Source organism: Mastigoproctus giganteus, chromosome 1, assembly GCF_048544385.1.
Source record: "Mastigoproctus giganteus isolate SK-2022 chromosome 1, ASM4854438v1, whole genome shotgun sequence".
NCBI classification, from domain to species: domain Eukaryota; kingdom Metazoa; phylum Arthropoda; class Arachnida; order Uropygi; family Thelyphonidae; genus Mastigoproctus; species Mastigoproctus giganteus.
This window is the reverse complement of record NC_143575.1, coordinates 12,140,427-12,163,527: the sequence shown is the minus strand read 5'-3', so window position 1 is coordinate 12,163,527 and position 23,101 is coordinate 12,140,427. Positions and strand designations below refer to the sequence as shown.

The 23,101-nt window shown below is 37.9% G+C and overlaps 1 protein-coding gene across 10 annotated transcripts in view; it reads right to left on the bottom strand.

The window, feature by feature from the left end:
* The window catches only part of homer (protein), a 651,652-nt gene that overhangs the window by 244,332 nt on the left and 384,219 nt on the right, over positions 1 to 23,101 (bottom strand). For 9 of the 10 annotated variants that reach the window (XM_090371489.1, XM_090371481.1, XM_090371470.1 and 6 more), the window contains one exon: positions 21,292 to 21,528. In XM_090371489.1, coding sequence (XP_090227615.1) covers positions 21,292 to 21,528 — 237 coding nt within the window. The remainder of the gene's footprint in view (positions 1 to 21,291; positions 21,529 to 23,101) is intronic. The other variant, XM_090371505.1, reaches the window with a different exon arrangement.

Genomic DNA, 23,101 nt, shown 5'->3' with positions numbered 1-23,101 from the left:
GGCATTCTTTCTATCTTGTTCATCCGTTGATGAATCCAATATTCATTGTTGTATTTTCAAGTATGTGTCAGGTGCAGAGCACCAAATAGGCATTCATTCTACGCCGGAGACCGACTAACTCAGCTACAGTGAAACACACGCCGGCCCTTCCAATTTTCGGGATACAATAAAATACGACAAATGTTCTTGTAATCCTCTAAACCCCTCTGACTTTCTGCAGCCGTCCTGGAGTATAAATGGAAAAAACTTATTTTATTTATTTAAAAAAGGTATATAAGCTGGGAATGGTGTTTGAAGTTAGAGAGAGAAAACTTTGAAAATTTAGTTCCATATCGTGCGAGTAGTTTCTTTTTAAGAACTTCGGTCTCGCTACTTTCTGCATGTCTCTCGTTCAAGCGAACCCAGCTAACATAATTTAAACTGTAGCTGCAAAAGTGTCATCCCTGTGTCAAAACAAACTTGAAGTATCTTAATTCGCGGAAATTGATGTGCATGATTTTTAGCACTGGTAAACATCACAGCACGAACTGAAACGCTACTCAAAACAGGAGTTGTTTCGGTTCGGTTCTATCATAGTGCGAGCGTGCGCGCACACCCCACTTTGTATGCCATCTTTCTCAGCGTACGGGGGAGGGTGATCCCTGCTGTCATCTGAGGATATGTGTGCACGCCCAGCGAACCGACTGTACATGGACTCCGTTTCCCCGCCACTTAGTAGTTCGGCCGTCGAAGCGGGTGGCATTAGATCCCAACAAAGGCACGTTCGTCGCGAGCAGGAAACATCACATCCGTACCGGTCAATGGGAAGCCAAGTCACGTGACAAGCTTCGGGCATCAATGCGACGTGTCACTCCTTAGCAATGTTTCCGGTCAAATAAACTGAGCTGCGTCAACTCCACCTCGTCAGAAACGCTTTGGGACTGTTTAGACCGAAACTGCTTCACTTCACAGAATTCAATGAATCTCGGCATTTGCGGATGACATCGCCATGGTACCAGGGCATTCGTGCATCGCTAACTTCTTGTACAACGTCTGGAGTTGCAAGAATGGCATTTACAGAACGCTTTAAGAATGAGATCTGCTTCACATTGTAAACTGACAGAAGCTCAATAGTGATTGAGATCTCCAAACTTTTGTGCATCCCATGAACTAAACGTTAACACTGCCATCATCCCAGAACTTTGAAATAAGGTACAATCGCATCAATTAATACTGTCAACTACACACAACAATTATTATGCTCATCTTCGCTTACTTACTAAGTCCAACAGTTACAAATCAAAAATATCTGGGATTAGGTACGACAAGTGTTGTTGAAGATGTTGTTGCTGATGTTCCTAAAACCCTACGGTTTTAGGAACATCAGCAACAATCTGAGATCGAATAACTCAACCACGTTGAGAAAAAAGGTCCATAAAAATTCCTCACGTTATCGACGGGACTCGAACTCAGGCTCTTTCCACCAGGTGTGGGGGGTGGATGGAGATCCTACCAACTGTGCTACCCACGAGGTATATGACAAATTTTCGAGCAATGATGTAGAAAGATGGATACTCAAGTTCAGCAAGGCGTTTTAGTTAAAAGGCATGTGTGTTCATATAGAGCAGTTGTTTTCAACCGGGGTGCCGCAACAACAGTCCAGGGGTGCCACGTAATTTGGGGTTAAGTTACTTAAACTTATTATTTTTTTAATTTATATGTTTATTTCATTATAAAAAGGTGTACTGTATCTGTTTAATTTTGTGGTGATTATAATTGATGTTTATTTAGTACCTCTATATAAAGAATAAAATTATATACTGTATATATATAATTTGTATTATGAAATATAATTTTTATGATTATATTATTGTAATAAATATCATATAACATATTTTTAATATTATACACACACACACACACACACACACACAGAATCAGATCTAACAGGCAGAAATTACTTAGGGGGCCGTTATTAAAAAAAAAAAAAAAAAAGGTTGAAAACCACTGATATAGAGGGTTATCCAATTAAAAGGGAACTGCTTTCAATACAACATTCCAATTTTATTAAAACGAACACAGAATCCAAGAATGGTTACAGAAAGTGCTGGAAGTGTATAGACATGCATTCACTCTTTTATGCTGTCGCCTGGCTGTTGATGTAACCCTTCTAAATGAAACCAGGCATATGAGAAAAATAGGTGGGCAGAACATTTTTCAATGGGTGAAGGGAACCGCGAAATCATTCGCAATAATGTTCCAAAATAAACACGTTCTTCTTGGGGAAAAAAACTCACGTTGCGCAGCACAATAAATGTGTAACTGCTCTTTCAGTATCACTTCTGTAACAATGAAACTGTCTTCTACCAACATTTCAAAAAAAAAAAAAAAAAAAAACTCAGTCCATATCCAGCGACATTGCGCGCTCTGTTGCCCTAGTCACCTCGATGCACGCCGTTGATCAACAGGTTTTGCGATACGCGGATAAACTTGAATTTATGCATTCCTTCAGTTATACGTCACTAAATAAAATTATGGTCTCGACATATAAAATCCTCTGGTGTTAGTGCGCCAAAAGTCATAGTCCTATAGTTGGGTGATGGCGAGCAGAATAGGCGAGAATGAAGATCATAAGTCCTCATTAATCGTGTCTGTAAATCTTATGATAAGCGCTAATTGCCAGATGAAAACGTTGGTTTTCTCCAGGTTTCTAGGAGGAAAACGTTGCACCCTTGGACCGAGGCCAACTAACTCGACCTCGGTGTGAAACAAAAGATCATAAAAGTTGCTGTTTTGACTGGACTCGAAAAACGGCCTTTTTGGGGATCATACCGAACCCTGGATGGGGGCAACTCTACTAACAACTGTAGTACAGGAAGAGTAGTGTCCATTAATAACCACTTTCTGTCTCCTCCCTCTCAACCATCCACGCGACACTAACAATAGAAGTGCAAGGATTTTATACAGAGACAAGAGTTTAAAAGTTTCAGGCAGCGCCATCTGTCGAGAAGTAGCTTAAGAACTCAACGGAGTCATTAGTCAACCTTCATTATAATGAAGCTTGGCCCATGATCGTAGATTAAATGAACACTTGGATTATTTAAGAACGTAACGCAGCCCAGAATGCATTAATTAACAATTCTAAAAGCCCTATGATAATATACCGTACAATATTAATTAACAGTTTCGCTTTACATTTATCGGGGTACTTCCCGGAATCTACCCTCAAGAACATTATATTACTTTAAAAATTCTTACTTTGGAGAAATTATTAACGACATCGTGAGAAGCGTACAACTTGCTAATTAAGACGAATGTTTGCCAAAGATTAAAATGCTGCTATAGTGTGCATAACAGCCTAACTTCGATTTTTGGTGCCTATGGCCAAATATCAGATGCATCTTTGTATCTCATTATTTTTATGAAATTAATTATAATATTTAATTTATAAAATATAATTATTTGAGTTGTCGTAGAGTTTTAGGCACATCAGCGACTTAGACCGTATTGCGCTCTGTAGTTTTTTTTTTTTTTTTTTGTTTGCTGGACGGAAAACCAGAGTTTCCGGAAATAGAACTACGCTACCCTCGCCTGAGACCGTCGGGAAAAAAAAAAAAAAAAAAAAAAAAAAAAAAGACTCAAAAATTCCTGGCGTTATTAACACGATTCTAACTCGGGTTATATCCATCCCGTATAGATATAAGGACGGTGGTTATACCAACGCTAACCACGAGAACAATAATTTAGTAATTAATAAAGCCTTAGTCTTCAAAATTAAGAGGCAAGCTGTGTAATTTTGTGGTTACCTAAGATAGCGGAATGCATCCCAGCTACTGACTTTTTTTTATTTTTTTTTTAAAGAAGACAAAGGGAAGCTAAGGCCACTAAGAGCCAATTCTTGTTGTCTTGTTAGTTGCGTATATCCTGTGGTCAGTTTTTTCTGATGAAAAACAGGAGTTTTAAAGCAAGAAAATCAAAATCTGCAACTTTCGACCATCTATTAGACAAGATGAAAAAATTGGACAGGAATAAACCCAACCTTTTTCAATAGAATGTAGAAGATCAGTAGTCGTACCGATTATGTTAATCGCGACGACCTGCGCTATTTGCAACTTTCTTTCCCAAATTAAGGAGGGCTACTCCTCGTTTTTAAAAGAATCCAAAAGTCGTTAGAGTTTTGGATTCTTTTGCTGAAATTTTAACAGTTTCAGTATACACTGTGAGAAACTGCATGCATTCATCGTGCAGTTTGCTCGAGGCAAAACACGACTTTTCGGGACAAAAAAAAAAAAAAAAAATAAAATAAAATAAATAATAATAATAATAAAAACACTAAGCCTTGACGGTGATTATATCCACTATGCTATCTGCAAGATGAAGAATTCAAAAGACCAGGAAAGAAGATACAAAGAAATACAGGGATATTTTATATATATATTTAACTTAAAGAAATAGCGAGAACTCAGCAGCACTATGGAAAATTACGCTAAACTCTATCGTCTGTATTTACATTATGTTATGTATGGTAGCTAACTGTAATGCCATTTCATCTCCTCTACCCCACGAAGTTCTGCATTCAAAGCCCTTTAATAAATGGGGCGAACGTCACTTTAAGTTTCACAGTATGAAAAGAATGCCACGAAAACAGTCCTAAAAATGTTAAACTTCAACTGCAATTCTCAGCCTATCTGCCTAATTTTTCTAAATCTTGTTACAGTAACTTACCCTGATTACTGCCATTAACCAACCTGCCAAACTTTGTATTATACGCAAACTTAGAAATTAAGCTTGATATACAAATTAAAAGAAATCTTAAATAGCAACTTACCAAAGCCCTTTTTGAAAGGCCTTGAACAGCACTTATAAAGATGTGAATTATTGTAATGATAATCGCCTAATGAGCAAATAAAGCTAAAAGAGATAAACACTATGCAACAATCTTCACTAACAAGGAAAGATCATGCAAAAAACTGCACAAGTTTCAAATTAAAACAACAAACCGCCCCACACACACATAATACAAAACCAAAAACAGAAAGACATTTCATCGTTTGAAGTCACATTAGCTTTTGCGACTGATGGATCTTACCACTTCGTTTCAAGGTAACATAGGGATGTTCAGAGTATGGGAAGTAAGCTCTGAAAATTTAGTTAATTGGTGTTTCGTGAAAGAATATCAATATACCAGTTTAATTAACTAATCAGTTGAATCCTTGTATAATTTTATAACAACTCGTTTTATAATTGAAAACGCATTATTTTTTTTTATAAATGTGCACGAAGGATGTAGAGGTGTTTGAACGTGTACAGAGAAGGGCAACAAGTTTGGTGAGGGGAATGAAGCGGTCCTATTACCAAGAAAGGCTTAAGTTGTGCAAATTGCAGCGGCTGGAGACTAGGCACCTGCGAAGTGATCTGATTGAGGTGTATAAGGCCTTGAATGGGTCGAGCACGCTGAATTCTGATGGGATTCTTCCGAACCTGAGGGGGGGGGGGGCATAAATTCAAATTGAGGAAACAAAGTTAGCATTAATAGAGGCATATGATGCAAGAAAGCAAGCTTATACAGCATCATCCAAAAAAAAAAAAAAAAAACCATCCCATTTCACCCCTCCGTTCGTTCGAAATACCCGTCCAGCTGAGCCTTAAATTTATTTAGGCTATAAACTTCCACAACAAAGGATGGAAATCTGTTCTACCAACCAACTACCCGCTGGCTAAAGGCAAACTTCCGCACATCTATCCTACAACTGTCTTTCCTCAACTTGAATTTATGCCCTCTCAGGTGATTATTATGAGCAAGAGGAAGAATCCCATCAGCATTGAGCATGCTCAAACCATTCAAACTTTATACACCTCAATCAGATCACCTCGCAGGTGCCTAGTCTCCAAACACTGTAATTTGCAAAACTTAAAAGACTTTCTTCGTAAGAGCAACCCTTTGTTCCATTCACTAACCTTGTTGCCCTTCTCTGTACTCGTTCCAATAGCTCTACATCCTTCTTAAAATGAGGCCTCCAGACCTGTATACAGTACTCTAGGTGTGGCCTTATACAAGGGGATAATCACCTCCTTTTCCCTGCTGGAAAAATTCCTGTATATCATTGACAAGACACCATGAGCTACTCTTGCAGACCGTCTGCACTGCTCAGAAAACTTCATATCTGCTTGCACAATTACCCCCAGGTCTTTTTCATTCTCTACCACTGTCAGTTTAGTAAAAAACAGTTGTAGAATAGATGTGCGGAAATTTGCCTTTAGCCAGCGGGTGGTTAATTGCTGGAAGAAACTTCCATCTGTCGTTGTGGAAGTTGATAGCTCAAATGTTGTTGTTTGTTATTTGGTTTTTAGGAGCATTAGCAACTAAGGCCATATTGCTCCGGGGATATGCGGTGGTCATTCCCTGATCTTTCCGCATCCTCCGTATTTGGTGGGCACTGGCTCGAACCCCGATCTAATCAAGAAGCGTGTGCTACGCACTGCTGCTGCTCCTGCCGACGGAGGCGCCTCATAGCTTAAATAAATTCAAAGAGGAACTAGACAAACGTTTGGAAGGAATGGTTGTATGAAATTGTTTTTTTTTTTTTTTTTGGCTAATGCTACATAATCTCATACGCTTGCTTTCTTGCATCACATGCCTCTATTATTAATACTGGTACTACTACTACTCTGAATATTATATATCCCAATTTAAGATAATAATACAGGACGAAAACTCGTTTCCCTAGAAGTATAATGTTAAAAACCATCTACACATGTAGCGCCATCTACTGTATATAACAGAAACTAACAATACATCAAATATTCAGTTATGGGAGTTCTGCAGCATTTCACATTTATTATTTTATCATTTATTTATAGCTACAATTACAAAACAAAATAGGGGAAGAAGATATTTTTTCGAAATTATCTTTAAAAGTACAGTGCGTGGAGGGAGAGAGAGAGGGGAGAAGGATGAAAACGCATTGGCATTCCCATAATGTGAATATCCGTATAGAGAGAGACGTGCACAGGAACGGTCCCAGGTTGGAGCCAAAGAACAAATGATCAAAATAACGTGGATATATTTGCTGCATCACGATGATTAAAGCTTAATGATTCCTCTGAACAGAACTTTAGCCCTCTCCTTTAGAAAATCTTGGGACCGCCCTCTGGTTGCGTTCTTTGCTTAATACTTATGACTTCCCCAATATCGGATTCGAAAATTATTCCAAGAAATTCATTGAGCAAGTACAGCAGAAAGGCCTTCCAGAATATAGAACATGAATATAGAATTATTAGGGGGTAGTAAAGTCGACGTTGGAAGAAATATGGATGGATTATAGTAAGACAGGCGCCTTTAGATAATAAGTAGCAGATTTGGAGATGGGCCAAAGGTAATTTCGGAATGCATTTTATGTAGAAGGGGTAATGGCGAAGGCTATGGAAAACTAAAGGGAAATTTTAAAATATCTACTTAAGGAGCCATATATTTTTTTACGAGGTTACTGGGCTGAGGTAAACAGAATTAAAGCAGATATATGCGGACAGAAGAATGAGATTTATTAAAGAATACGAACAGAAATCAAATTTAAGAAAGCTGACGAGATAAGTAGAGGTTTTTACGAGTTAAATAACGGGTAATAATTGAACTGGTTTAGGGCGGTATAAGATGCAGTGTTATGTTGGATACCTTTAAAATTGTTTGAAAAAGACAGATATTTGAAGAAAATTCATCGGGGATTCATTTCACGGTGTTCATTTTTATTAGAATTTTCGCCAAGGCAGGTAAGGCCACGGTGCATTATTGTAGCACTAATTTGTGGTATTTATTATGTGGTTTATTTATTTATTTTTCTTTTTTTAATAGGTCTTAGTGATATTACCACATTGGTCTCTATACATCGATTTATCTTTTTTTTTGCTGGATGAAAAGCGTGAGTGTTCGGGAGGAAAAAAGCTCTACCCTCGCCTGAGGTTGGCTTCTTTTTCCTTCAGTGGCGAAGTTAGTCGGCCTCGGGCGAGAATAGCAAAGTATCTTCCCCCAAAAAGTCGGAAGTTTTTTCCAGCAAACCGACCAGAGACCACACGTGTTTGCGCGGTAGCACAGTGGTATCGTCACCGTCCTTCCCACACCGGGTGGAAAAGGCCCGCGTTCGAATCCCGTCGATGACGCGAAGAACTTTAATGGACTTTTTTCACTCCGTGGCTGAGTTAGTCAGTTTCAGGCGTAGATAGCACGGTTTTTTCCCCAGAAACGGGTTTTTCGTCCAGCAAAACAGAGAAATCGACCATAGAACACACGCAATTAACACACATAAGACACACAGCAGATGAATTTAATTATTCGGGTGGCCTAAATATAATAGTTTTTTTTTTTTTTAGAGAGCACACGCAACTTACAGATATAATACACACACGGTTAGATGAGGTAATTCTCAGTAGCCCTAATATGACAAAAAAACAAAACAAAACAAAAAAAAAAATATATATATATATATATATCATCTCAGTAATTCTGTTGGGCTAAAGATTAGCCCAATTATCCCAACCTGTTGTCATGGCTAGCGCAATGTTTACGATTGCTGTTCTTCTAGTGGTCAGGCGCGCGGGTGCATAAGTACACGTGCCTTGAGTGACCGGGGTTGAAGCCCGTGACTGCTGAATACGGTGCTGTTTCTTGTATTCTGTGTATCTTGTAAACTCCTCTGACCGTTTGGTCGTCCCGGAGTATAAACAGGAAATTTATTTATTTACACCGTCTGGAAAAGGAGGCCGTCTGAATCCTGTTGGGAAGAAAGAAATAGTCATCAGCTTTTTCACACTGGAAAAATTGGAAAGACATGGGCTCATCCATGGAAGCCGAAATCACTTGAATAATAACTGAAAGCTGCTCTGCTGAATACATGGTACATTACTTGACACGGCTGATTAGCTCCTTCAATGGATTCATATCTGTTACGTCAAAGATGTTTTTTTTAAAGCTTTGTGAACAAAAAAAAAAAAAAAAAAAAGTCGCTTGGGATAAATCTGAACGAAATTCTTGTCAATGTTCTGTATTGCTAGGCCTTACTCATCTGAGTTTTCTTTGAGTGTTTCCAGTGTCTAGAATAGTCTAGACATTAGACGTTATTAGCTGCATGCAGAACCTAGCTGGAACTTGTTGCGCCATCTAGCGCTGAGGTCATGGACTAAGTGCCATTACTTCGTAGTCAACTCTCGTACATACGTATATAAGACACTGTTGTGATATTGGCGTATAAGCGACTTACAACTATATTGCGCCATTGTGCATATGTCTACACAAGTGTACTTTCAGGGGTCGATTTGTAAGTTGTCTGCACTAAAAAAAAAAAATATATATATATATATATATTATGTTTAGATATGGACACATACAGATCGACGTAAAAACATCCTGGAACCTCTGAACCAACTAATAATTGAACTGTATAAAGTTGAATAAATAGTAGCTTAATAGAATAAACACAAGAAAACCAATTGTATTCGTAAGAATCCTGTTTTCTAGAACAAATACTGGATATACAGATGGAGAATCATAAGGAAGCAACTGGTGGTTCTCCGGAGATTCATGATGGCATCAGAAGCAGAGGATTACCGAAAACAAAGCAGAGAGAGAGAGAGAGAGAGAGAGAGAGAGAGAGAGAGAGAGAGAGAGAGATAACTTTATGTCACTTATACAATTGCATGGAAATATCAGAACACGGAAAATCCATTAGTCAGAAAGTGAGCCATAATGGTTCCACAGCCTCCAGCATAAGTTGGGAGTTAATGCACCGTAAAGTGTAGATCAGGCCAGTCTTTGTTTTCACTTGCCCGGAGGGGAATGGGGGGACAAAGGGGAGAGTTAGTCAACTGAAATAAGCTTCTTCCGAAAGAAGGAAAGAAAATAACAGAAATGGGTATCAGCTGCTATCGAGAGAGTTCCCTAGAGGAACCTAAAAGAAGTAGAAAATATACGGCAAATTAAAACTCACGGAAACACTAAAAGCTAAGAATACAAGGGAAGAGAGAGAGAGAGAGAAAAAAAAAATTACTTTAAAATGCGAAAAGTAGGTGGGGAAGTGAAGTCTTTCTTCCCACCCACTTATCTTTTGTCTGATGTGTGACTGCATTGACTTTGGTAGAGAGGAAAATATAAATTAAAGAAACACGACAATATGAAAAATATTCAGGTGGATTTGTAGCGATATCCCCCCCCCCTTTATCTGGTCATTGATCTCATAAAATTTACCATGAAGGATTTTATAGCGTGAAGTCAAAACCAGACAAGTCAATTCCAATCATCGATTTGTTATCCAAACTAGTACATAATGGATTATTTTGAATATTAAAGTCAAACTGTATTTGCCGTTTTATAACTGTATTTGAAGTTTGAATTTATGTATATTTTCTCCCACTCTTTTTTGGATCTCGGCTTTTATGTGAGAAAGATGTTAATAATTAAAAAATAAACAAAAGAATGTACGACAGAAAAATATGAAACATGAGAAAAACAAAGCTAAACAAAACGATCTGTAGGAAAGCTAAATCCGTTTACCAATTAGTCGTTTTCCATCTTTGTTTACCTGGAACTTTTCGGTCTCCAAAGAGCAGCGATCATCACTGCCATCCAATTGGCGTGCATCGCCAAAAAAATTAAGAGATGGGAGAAAGGCAAACGGAACTTTCTATAGTAAACTGTAGAAAGTCTGTCAAACACGTTTTTTAGATTGTATTGAGTATCCATTGGTAACGAATACGGAAATTGGCCAGGATATGAGAAACCATTAAAGTAATTCGTGTTATCAGTGACCATGCGGGAACAAGAATAAAAAATGTATAAAATACCTGTAATTAATTGGATTTGGAACCACAGAAAGTTTAAAAAAGTTCTTAAAACATTTATAAATAAGAAATTCGTTGATATTTACTTTAACATACTCGTAAGTAAAACGTTTGTAAAGGGGATTTTAAAAATCCATTACTGAAATACGACTAAGTACAATGATTTAAAAGAAAATGAAACACTGCAGGACAGGGCCGATCCTTAGGTGATTTAGCCAGTGCAGTGAGCCTGTTTATTATTATTATTATTATTTTTTTTTTATTATAAAAAAAACAGAACAGGTAAGGTTAGAATCTATAGTTTTTTTGTGAGAAATAGGACAGGACTATCTATTACGATTTAAATTAACTTAATTCCTTTTGCTCCACTCAAGAATTACCAGGAGATCGGATTTAAGGAATTAGTGGTGGATATTCAAGAAGCTGAAGCTGTTTGTTAAGAAGGTTTCTCAAATTGGAAGGTGAAATCTAGTGTGCTATCATTGGCAAAACTTCGGATAGGGCTTCCGGTCAATGGAAGGTCATTAGTATACAAGAAGGAAAGGGTGGGAGGAAGAACTGAACCTTGGAGAACACCGGAATTATTGGAGAAGTTGGAAGACAAAGAACCATCTACCATCATTTGCAGTGAGCAGACAGAGAGAGAAAAATGGGTACCCAATTACAAATTCGATGGATACCCATCGAATTTGTCCAAGCATACGTAACTTAAGCCATCACCAGTTGATCGACATTAATGGAATCCATATTGTGATCGCTGATCAGAATTAGAGGGAAGATTACACGGACATGATCTACCGATTCTTCATCATTATTTACAATTTTCTTTCCCAAAGTGTCTTGACTACAGATGCCATTCTGTACGTGTGAGAGAGACAATCGATATAATACAATCTAGTTTTACTGAAATGCGTGCTTTAACCTAAATGTTGCGCAGTGACATTCAGTTAGCAGGTGACACGAGATTAAAACTTAGTCACAGCAGTGAAAAATACGCCATGTTACAAGTGCTAACCTTCTACTGAAGGCTGGCATTTGAACGACAGGAGACAAGAAAATGTCCAACAGATTAAAAAAAAAAAAAAGAGGAAAAAAAAAAATGGGTGAAAGTTTAGCAGACAGTTTTACAGCTTAGAGAAGGGCCCAAATGGGCCCGGAACTAGTTAAATTTATTGCACGCCTAAAAGCACGTCTGTCCATTTTCTCCTTCATCGCTCCACACATTACGACAACCAATCGCTCCGCAAACGCCCATAAATACAGCCCTTGCGGCTGGTGGAGCTAGCGATCCGCGGCAAGTAACCACGTTTCAACAGCTGGCAAACGGAGCTAAAGTTTGTTTCCGAGGAAACTCCGTTCATTTTGTTGCCGTACTAAATCCTCGAGGCCATAGCAGCCGCCACGACATTTTCAAATTCCTAGTGTTGCTGCAGAGGTTGTCCCGATATTGATTGGCGACCCCCCTCCCTCTGACCCGTACGAAAACTGCACAAAGGGATCCATACATCACCCTCGCTTCAGTACGGTTCGGAGGGCGGATGGAGGAAGCTATTTGGGAAAAGCGTTTGACAGACCTGCCAGAAACGCTTTTTAAAACACTGATAGTGATCGCGTTCTGGTGACGGATACTAAACATTTCGAATCCAATGTTAGATATATTCGCAAGGATTCGATACCATCGGTTTAACATATGGTAAAACCGTTTCCATATGCTAAACGTTTATCCCAGGTGGAAAAGTAATCGTGTAGCCCAGTAGTTCTCAACCTTTTTTGCCCATGCACGCTTTTCACCATGTCAGAATGTCATTCCCCCCTTTCCAAGATTGTCTGACTCAAAAGGTGCATTTCGAAAAGATAAAAAATTTAAATATTTATCTTTATTTTAAATTTAATGTGACATCCAATAAATAAATAAATAAATCTTTATTTGTCCTACCAAATATAAAATATAGGTGTACATTGGTAAGTGACAAATTCCCTTCACGGCAGAAAATGCTAGGGGATTATCATAAAATGAAAAAATAAAAGAATGGCTAAAATCTACAAGAAAAGCTGAAATATAAATTGCATTACTCATCACTACATTTCTGTCTAGAGTAATGGCAATTGTAGTTCAAAAGTTCATCTTAACATCACATCCACTGAAACAACTTGTGCGAGATATACACTCGTTCAGTGTGTACACACAGTTCTTGACAGAAATGTACACAACTACTAAGCAATAGTAGCCTCAGCGAACCACCCTGTGGTTTCTTTCCTATATTTCGGATCTTCTATGAGCGTTTGTAGGTTAATTCTAATATGTGTTAGACACTGAATTGATTCTAATGCACTGACGGGTATAAATCTGTCGGCCATCTTCAGTCTGTTGGTCTTCATTCTCAAGGATTCGGTTCCTTTTAAGGCAGATGGCGGGATGTGCCACTCACAAAGCTGCCAGAAGCATGGTGATGATATCATGCCAGTCATCATTTTGATTGTGGTTATTAATTGTTTCCAGGCAATGATGTTTGGAAACGGTGTAGTTTAAGCTGCTCAGAAAGCTGCGTGGTCCTTAAATGTTGAGGGGGATGGTGCTTATGGTTTGCCCACTTCAGCAGCCAGAATTCACTTGCATATACTGTATTCTCCTAATGTGGGTAGGGGGGTAGTGATGCCCACAATTCTGCGCCATGCAATATGGCCGAATACACCGTGGTTCTTAAATATAGTGCGGTTGTTGTAGTCTGTTTCACGTGCAAGAGGTGCTGTTTTGTTGCCCAACGTATGTGGTTAATTTTCTTTACAATCAGGTCAATATGCGACTTGAACGTAAGCTTAGTATGAAAAGTTACTCCCAGATCTCTATGCGTCTCAACAACTGGGATAGATTTGCAATTTAGTTTCGGGTGTACGAGCGTAGGCGATTTTTTCACCATGATTACAGTCCTCCGCGGATTTAAGGCCAAGCCAAACTTAACTAAGTACACGAATAAGTTCAGAAGCTTATAATTAATCTGGTCACACAATGCACTATTGGTCATGGACGGTTGGATGGACGTTAGGATCTTAATATCGTCTGCGTAAGTGCATACATCATCCCTACCCTTGCAGAAGGGGATCATCAAGGCGGTAAATAGGAGTCCAGACAAGACTCCACCTTGTGGAACTCCTGCACGGAGTTGGCGTCGGAGGATATGATTGTCTGTATGATAATAAATGGACCGACAAATAAGTAGGGCCTGTAAGAACTTCAGCAAATTTCCTTTTATTCGGAAGGCGTGTTGGAGCAGATGAAGTAGGACATGTATATCCAGACTACTGAAGGCTGCTTTTATATCAGCATAAATTATTGCAATTTCCTTTCCGGCTTGGAAAGCATTTAGTATCGGGGCTTGAACTGTGAGGAGGTTAGTAATTGTTGATTTGTAGTTATTGAATAATGAATTTGTTGAGGCTGCCCGGCCAGTGTCTGATTCGACAACTTTGGCAGTAGAGCTTTCTCCAGTACTTTTAACAGGGTAGATGCAGTAGATATAGGACTATAGTGCTCCACGAGGTTAGGCTTTGTAATTTTTGGCAGTGGAATTACAGCGTACTTATTTCAGTTCTCAGGGAAAACTCGGCAAGCAAGGACAGAGCTATAAATTGCTTGGAGTGGTTCAATTAGGTAAGGGATGAGACACTTTACCATGAACTGGGGGACTTTATCAACTCTAGCTGTCTTAGTTGCCCTGAGGGAGTTAATACTCTGTATTAGTGCTTCTTTAGTGATAAGAACAGGCTCAAACTCATTGTCAACTAATTGATCCCATTCAAACTCCCTGACTTGTGACTCGTGATATATGCTGGAGAACCTGGTGATGTGGCCCATCCACGCTTCTTTGTCAAGTCCCTGGTTTGTGTCACTTTTGTGTGCAACGAGGTAGCTTTCCCCTGTCAAATGTGTCTTTCATGTAGCGGTTAATTGCTCTAGATTTTTCCCTATTAAATATTGCTCTGGCCCTCGAGTAGTTAATTCTATTTTGTGTAACATTACACAGTTTCCATTTTCTGTGCAGAGTTTGCTTTAGTTTAAACAATGCAGTTAGGCTAGTTCCACCAAGTTTTCGATCGATGATATCCTTACTATTTTGGAAGCCACAAATTCTGCAATAGAGTTGATCCAGCTAGTTAAGAGAGTTGTTGCAAATAAGGTATCACATTGAGTAGACATTGCCACGGGATACTGCTGGCAGCAAATAAGCATTTATTTGGGTCCAGAAATGCTGGCAAAGTGACAAGTTACTTTAATTAATTTTTAACTCTTAATTTTTTTCCTTGGCATTGAAGTCCATATACGGTAGAGTATTGCAATTGGGCTATGATCGGATAAAAGTGTGATATCCTGTAGATTATGTACAATCTGTAGAATTGTAGTTTGTAGAAAGATTAATATTCCAACAGTTTGAGTCTGTCAATCTGTGGTCCCAATTTTCTCCTAAAATTCCCCCCTTGTGTAGCCAATCGAATGATAGATTGATATACACAAAGTAATACTTATTAGTAAGTATATGTGGACACGATAGCGAAAACAAGGAATGCTTAACTGATGGTTTTGCTAGCATCAGTCCTCGCATGATTTCATTGCTTCAACCCTCTCCTCAGCTATCATTCATATCTTACTCGTCTCCAAAAATGTGCCTATCCAATTCCGATTTGAAGTTCACCAATCCACCACAGGTAAGCAATTCGTTCAAACCATCGAAAATACGCTGGCCCAAAGGTAAACTTGATGAAATCCGGCCTTCTGTTACTCCCCAAAATTTTGAAGTTCTGGTTACTGTTAGTTTGTTTGTCGTAGGATTTTAGGCGCATCACCAAGTTAGGCCATATTGCGTCGTATATAATATGTATAAATTTCGTGTGTTCTGTGGCCAATTTGATGTTTGCCGGACAAAAAACTCGAACTTCCTGGAGGAAAACCATGCTGCCTTCGCCTGAGACCGACTAACCCAAACAAGTTGTTAAAAAATGGCCCAAAAAAGACGGGATTCGGAATTAGGTCTTTTTCACCCGGTGTGGAGAGAACAGTGATTATACCAACTGTGCTACTCAGGCAGGGTATTGAAAATTTCCCCCCAATCGTAATCCCTGAGTCTTTTTCGTCTTGGACCACCAACTCCAGATTTCCGTTCCCTACGTGCTAAATCTTCCATTTAGAAATATTAAACTTTAGTTGCCATTTTCCAATCTGAAGTTTAATGAATTTTATTTTAGTACCATGGACGGTTTGAGAGCTTAGAAATTAGAAAAAAACTTATTAATAGACTTAAATTTACATGCTTTGTCCCTTGAAGACAACAAAAATGTGTGTAAAAACTCAAAGTAACTTCGTAAAGATGCATAATCACATGACATCCCTGATGATAGATAACTCAAAACAAGCGCATTTATGAGTTCTTTTCTAAACGGACATCACGCAGGGAGACAAATTTCGAATTTTGGTCGTTAGCTACTTCGAATTATGCAGTTCTAAAGTACAGTGCGAATTACACGTGCCATGAAAAGAAAAATATTATCAAATTTTATGAATTAGAAAAATGCCTGAAAAAATTATAATTGTACTGACTTCTTCAGTTAGTTTGGTCTTATATGTAGCAGCAAAGGAACAGAAGACAGTCAAAAAGCCTTATTAGAAATACGAAACTTGCAAGAGGAGAACTTATTTTCAGTATTTATTCAACATGTTCAGAAACGTATATAAAACTTCAGAAAACGAATACTGAAATTTTAGTTCTAATTTCATAATTTTATTGAAAATTCTATAGGAGGTTAATATAAAAATTTGTTTTTCCTTATAATAATAATAGGATTTAATACACTGAAATCGAGAAAAGTTTCCTTCATAAACATTAATTTATTGTGTAATTACAAATATATTAGAATGACGCCTAGAAAAGTTTATTGAATTTCGCATCGAATGCTTCGCACGAATTGGTTGTCTTTTAGGAAGACACTTCAGAGGAAGCCTATATATTGAAAATTTCGCAGCATCATCATCATTATCTGAGTTGATAACAGTCTTGTCATTAGACAGCTGAAGAGGCATTAGATCTTCACATAACTCTAGGCGCCTCCGTATCCAGGTGGGCAGGAGCAGCAGTGCGTAGCACACGCTTCTTGATCAGACCGGGGTTCGAGCCCGTGACCACCAAATACGGAGGATGCGGAAAGGTCAAGGAATGATCACCGCATATCCCCGGAGCAATATGGCCTTAGTTGCTAATGCTCCTAAAAACTAAATAACAAACAAACAAACATAACTCTATGGTACTTTTGCATAATCCAAAAGTGGTTACCGGAAACAGTCATCATGGATAGCACAGTTGGTATAATCACCGTCCTCCCCAAACCGGGTGCAAAAGATTTGAGTTCGAATCCGTCGACGATGTGAGGAATTTTTATGGGCCTTTTCACAACGTGGCTGAGTTAATCCGTCTCAGGAGAGGGTAATATGGTTTTCTCTCCCGGAAACGTGTGTTTTTGGGGCAACAAACAGCAAATAGACCACAGAATACACGCAATTTGCACATATATATATATATATATATATATATATATAGATATACCGCGCAATATGGTGTAAATACGCTGACGCCCCTAAAACTCTACAACAAACCAAACCAAATAATGGATTTCGATGGTAACAAATAAAACGTTTAGTCTGCTAGTTTCCAATTTCAAAACAGTCTTAGTACTCTAGAAGTATCTAGTTGTTAAATGCATCTCCACTGTGATTGACTCAAGTAGAAACGACAGCTTGTAATTTCGACGTAAGGCCAAACATTCTTAGCAGCAGCATGATCTGATTCTTCGAAATCGGCAGCAATATTTTCGGGTGAAAAATGCAAACATAAACTGCTTTAGTAAAAGTTGAAAACGGTTTGGTAATCAATTTTTGTTTTTTCAGGAAAGTAAACAAAGTGCTAACAATATAGAGTTGCCGTTTTCCACTATGCAAATAATAAACATCTGATAAAAAAAAAAAAAAAACGTTGTACAGTATGTGAAAGTACCATAAAAAATAATAAATAATTCTTTGTATATCCTGTGTAGTTCTCAGAGGGAAAACACAGATCTAATCCCCACTAAAAATACAACTCGTAATTTTGCTAAAAGGGCTTAAGAGTAGCAACAAACCAAGTAACCCTTCTTTCTAACAATGCATCGGCTATATTAACATTTATATACGGTTATACTTAACAAATGGGTAGTGCTTCGATCCATCTTAGTTTAATCGGCTGATTAACTGTATGTAACGGAAAATTCAGGCAATGGTAAACTCCTATATATTGTGTCCATAAATCGCGTACGTTATAAAGTTTAACAAATGGGGAAATTGTAGAACTTCTACATGAGTGAACGTGAATCAAAAACATCGAATCATTCGCGCTTAAGATTAATTGCTTCTTGCTTCACATAGCTGTGCGTTAAAATATATAGCAGTTCCTCAGACGCGGGCTTGTATGACACAGCTGCCCTAACTGCACCCAGAAAGTTCAATTATCAAGTCTGCTTTATCTCCACTTTCTCAAGTGAGCATCAACATCTAGGGGTCAAGGGTTATCGCTACTTCTCCTTTAACCTCTGCTGGAACTCGAATCGAGAGCATATTTCGCTCCGTGCATGCGGGCTATTATGATTTTGTTCCGTAGTGTCGAAGTGTACGCTGGAGAAATCAATGAGTCATGGTGGCGGCTTTGGGAACCAGTTAGTGAGATTCACTTTTGGCTTTGTACAATGACGTGATTTTTCAGGTATTTATATCTGAATTATTTTCCAATTTATTACATTAAATTAAACATTTTTTAAGTATATCTGAAATGCTATTATCGATCTCTAACAGTAATGTCTGTCACCTAAGACAGTCTCAGTAATTCCCCTCCTCCCCATGCTCAAGTTATCATACGAGAAATCGCCACCAGAAGGCATCTAAAATATCTATTTCGGGCGTGATCTAAAATCGTTTAACTGCACAAAATTTGATTAAACGTTTTAATTGTTTAAACAATTATTAATCCAGTGGCGAAACCAAGGGGTTATGCAAGGGTATAACCATATGGTTTCGCCATGGAGCATTTCCATCTCCAAAGAAATTCATTTTACTGTTATCAATTCCAATCACTGAAACGTCTTATTGTTAGTTTTATTACCATCCACTTTAAAATACTATCAAAAAATAAAAGAAATTAATAGCTGTGGGTATAGTGTATAGCAGATATACACACTACACCCACATCTGAATTTCTTCTTGTACGTGTTTATTTAAATAATTTTTTTACTACCATCACTAATAATACTTAATAATTATTAGTGATTATTAATATTAACAGTTAATAATTATATTAACTATTATTAATAGTAATAACAGTTAATAATTAATTATAAAATAAATTTAATATAGGTTTAGCGAATAAATGATTCTCTTTACAAAAAGAGAATTCTCTTTACTAACGCCCCTAAGATAATTGCCTAGAATTTAAACTTCATGCATTTAGCTTCCTTTCTGATTTTTCAAATCAGTTGTATAATTTTTTACGTCATTTTCTTCACATCGGAAGGCCTGTTGCAGTTTTGTCATCCTTGGTTTCTCTTCGCTTCTACTGATTATTTTTTTAACCCAGCAATCAGAGCTTCAAATATTTTTTTTGAACGTTCATGTGGGAAGGGAGATGAAGGATAAAAGAAATCTCACTAGACTTTTAAACAGAGATCACCTCGATAGCCGTTTCGATATACTGCCTTTTTGCAGTGGAGGGATGGGGGATCTAAATCATCAATTTTAACATTTTGAATTTTTTTTTTTTTTTTCCAAAAGAAAACTTTTAACAAACTTGTTCAATTTCATACACTTAAAATAAATAAATATATACATTAACAAGTTACAGAGACAACATAGCCAATTAAGAATATGTTTACATTTACACGCGACAAGACATCGAAAATAAAATTATACACAGCTAGCCGCCAGCATATTCGATGTACGTGTTTACAGTAACACCTAATTTCTAATGAAAGACAAACACACGAAGTTCGTCATACAACATAACTAGTTCCTACTCCTAATACAAGTAATGTAGTTGGTGCTGCCACCTAGTATCACCAAAAGTAAACAAGCAGATAATAAATGACGAAATGAAAATAAAAGCTGAATTTCTCTAAAACACACAACTGCTAGTATATATAATTTTAGCCTTTAAATCTATTAGTAATTCCTGAAAGACTGTCACGAGGCAATTATGAGATATTTTAGTTTATAGATACGTACTGTGAATTGCCCATAAATTTAGAAATACTGGTAAGATCTAATGTCCACAGAGCATTGAAAAGCGTGCTGTGGAGATCATTTCGTGATAAAAATACAGACGAGCATTGAAGGATGGAATTAGGAGACTAATCTTGTTTTCTAACAAGCGCACGCACAATATTAAAGGCTTCATCTGCTCTGGGGAAGCGAAATATTTAGATACCTGATCAATAACTCATTTAGCGAGCTTTGAAGATAAAAATATCACTCGGATAAACTGCAGTGCAGTTATTCCATTCAGGTCCGGGGATTATTTATGTCGTCGGAGATAAGCAAGTCGACAATTTATGATGGCACCGCTGGAGGATCAAAGCTGGTTTTAAAATTAACTGTTTACGCTTACACATTGATAACCGGTGTAATTCGAGTGAAAAATAACTGCAGGTTGGCATCTCTATTTGAGATTCACCAACCAGCTGACCGACATGTCAAATCAGTCATTGATAGAATCCACTTGATGTTTAAAACCAGTTACACCTCTCTCAAATCTCATTCCACTTTCTATCACACGTTCGTCTTATGCTACACGTTATCTCTCCCCCCTCTAATAAATATAAAACAAATTGGTCGCATAAGTCTAATGCATGCTCATATAATTAATACGTTCACACAACCCCCTCACAGCGCAAATTAACGTTGATAGATCAAAATATTAATGCCATAATCAGAATGGATCGAGAAATACATTTTCCTGCACTAGTATGGCGTGCGATTACTTAAAAGGCATATTACAATCCGATAAAACAAGGGTACTTAAGATTTCATTTTTACATCATTTGCGTGTCATTAGCAGCGGCTAATTAAGGTTGATCGATATTGATACAGAACTGACGTTTTTCGTGCCTACATAATGGGTTGGTAAGACGTGTTTATAGTTTAAAGCACATCATCAAAATAAAATTCGTTTGAAGATTTCGTAAAATACTTGTACATCCATTAAGGTCCAATATTTTTTTTTAGTTTCGCAATTGAATTTTACAGTAGTTCACCGTTTACAAAACTGTTAAGTAACCAAATGAATTCGGAGTGGTTGCAAATAAAAGCGGTAATATTAATTCCCTGCTAAACCTTCCTTGTTTTTCTTATATTTTTTCCTCTGTGGTGTATTTACATTATCAAATCTCTCTAATGAAACTGCTTGGAGGCAGACAACCTACCTTGTCCAATTCTTGCTCATAGCTAAACCCCATTCCGCAGATGGTGCTGGCTACAATATCTTCGGTTGCGAGGCGCCCTGGTGAGTGTGTGAATATTTCACCTACCTTGTTCAGTTCTGGTTCAGAAGCAAAACCCAGCCCGTAGACTGTATTGGCCCTGATGTCGGACCACTGGCCAAATTTCTGGGATGTCTTGGTGAACGTCATGTTTGGAGTGATGGTGCTGTTGATGACTGCCTGTGAAAAAGAAAAAGAAAAAAAAAAAAAGCATGCTTAAAACAATATATGTACTGCATATATATGTTTAAATTATACAAAATGCCAAAACTAAGAGAAGGATAGCAGAAATAGGAAATATTGAAGGGGGGGAGAAAGAGAGAAGGAATGTGAATATCCTATATGATATAATGAACTAAACAAGAGATCAACAACTACCAATCTTCTAGACACCCTCTTCAGAATCCAACAGGCCATCAACAACAAATCCCAGATTGACATCATCTTCCTGGACAATAAATCGGCATACGATAGAATATACCTTCCAGCTCTCTTTACTATTCTGAAGTACTACTTCGGTCTGGCAGATACCTTGCTACAAATCTTGAAGTCCACCAGACATCTGTCTGTTACCATCAACGATTTACAGTTAACTTTCGATGTCACAAGAGGCATCCCGCAGGGGATTGTGCTTTCAACAATCCTCTTCGCAGCAGTTTTGAACCTTTCCTAGCATGTACAGTAACTCCCCGACTTATGTAAGAGTTGCGTTTCGCGGAATGCTACGTAAGTCGGGGAATTTCTCCATGCCTGTGCAGCACTCTCAACTGTGCTCGCTGAATTGATTAAATCAAAAAGAAATGTTCGACGAACATGTAAATAGAATTATTTATTGTATTTATTTAATTTTTTATCTCATGCGCAGGAAAAATTACAAAAGCGTGCAATTTTAAAAAATTTCAAATTTATAAAATTACAAAAAAGGAGAGGACACAGGCATAACGCGTCAGTAAGTTTTACCTCTCGAGCATCGTTGCCTGAATCGAGGTCTTCAGTGATAAGTACGCCGCAGCAGAGGTTGAATGTTGTGGAGATTTAGAAGGGGTCGGCCGCTCAACTTTACGAAAGAACATTTTAATGGATGACTGGACAAATTCAAATTATTATATTAGGGCCACCCATTATTTCTAATATATACCCATATATGTATTTTGTCTATAAATTACGTTTGTTCATTGGTCGATTTGCCTGTTTGATACACCAAAAACCCCAGTTTCTGGGGAAAAAACCTTGCTATCTACGCCTGAGACCGACTAACTCAGACACGGAGTGAAAAAAGCCCATTAAAGTTCCTTGCGTCATCGACGGGATTCGAACCCGGACCTTTTCCACCCGGTGTGGGGAAGGACGGTGACGATACCACCGTGCTACGAGCGCAGACGGATGACTAGACAGTGACTTTTTTTCTTTTTATCGTAGATTTCTTTGTAGCAGGCAAGCATATTATTCACCTGTGTTAACTTTTAAGAATTGTTCGCTGTCAGGATCCATCTCCTCAAACCTCGCCATTGCCGATGCAATTTCACGAAATGCCATTGCTCTCTCTCTCTCTGGCAATGAAGCATCTCGGCTGCTCATCTGGTTCATCTTGAGCTTCGTCAGCATTTTTCTTCTTTCACTATTGCTGCCTGCAAGTCAATATGTTATTCTTTAGATAATTCCTTCAACAACAAATCCCAGATTGACATCATCTTCCTGGACATTAAATCGGCATACGATAGAATATACCTTTCAGCTCTCTTTACTATTCTGA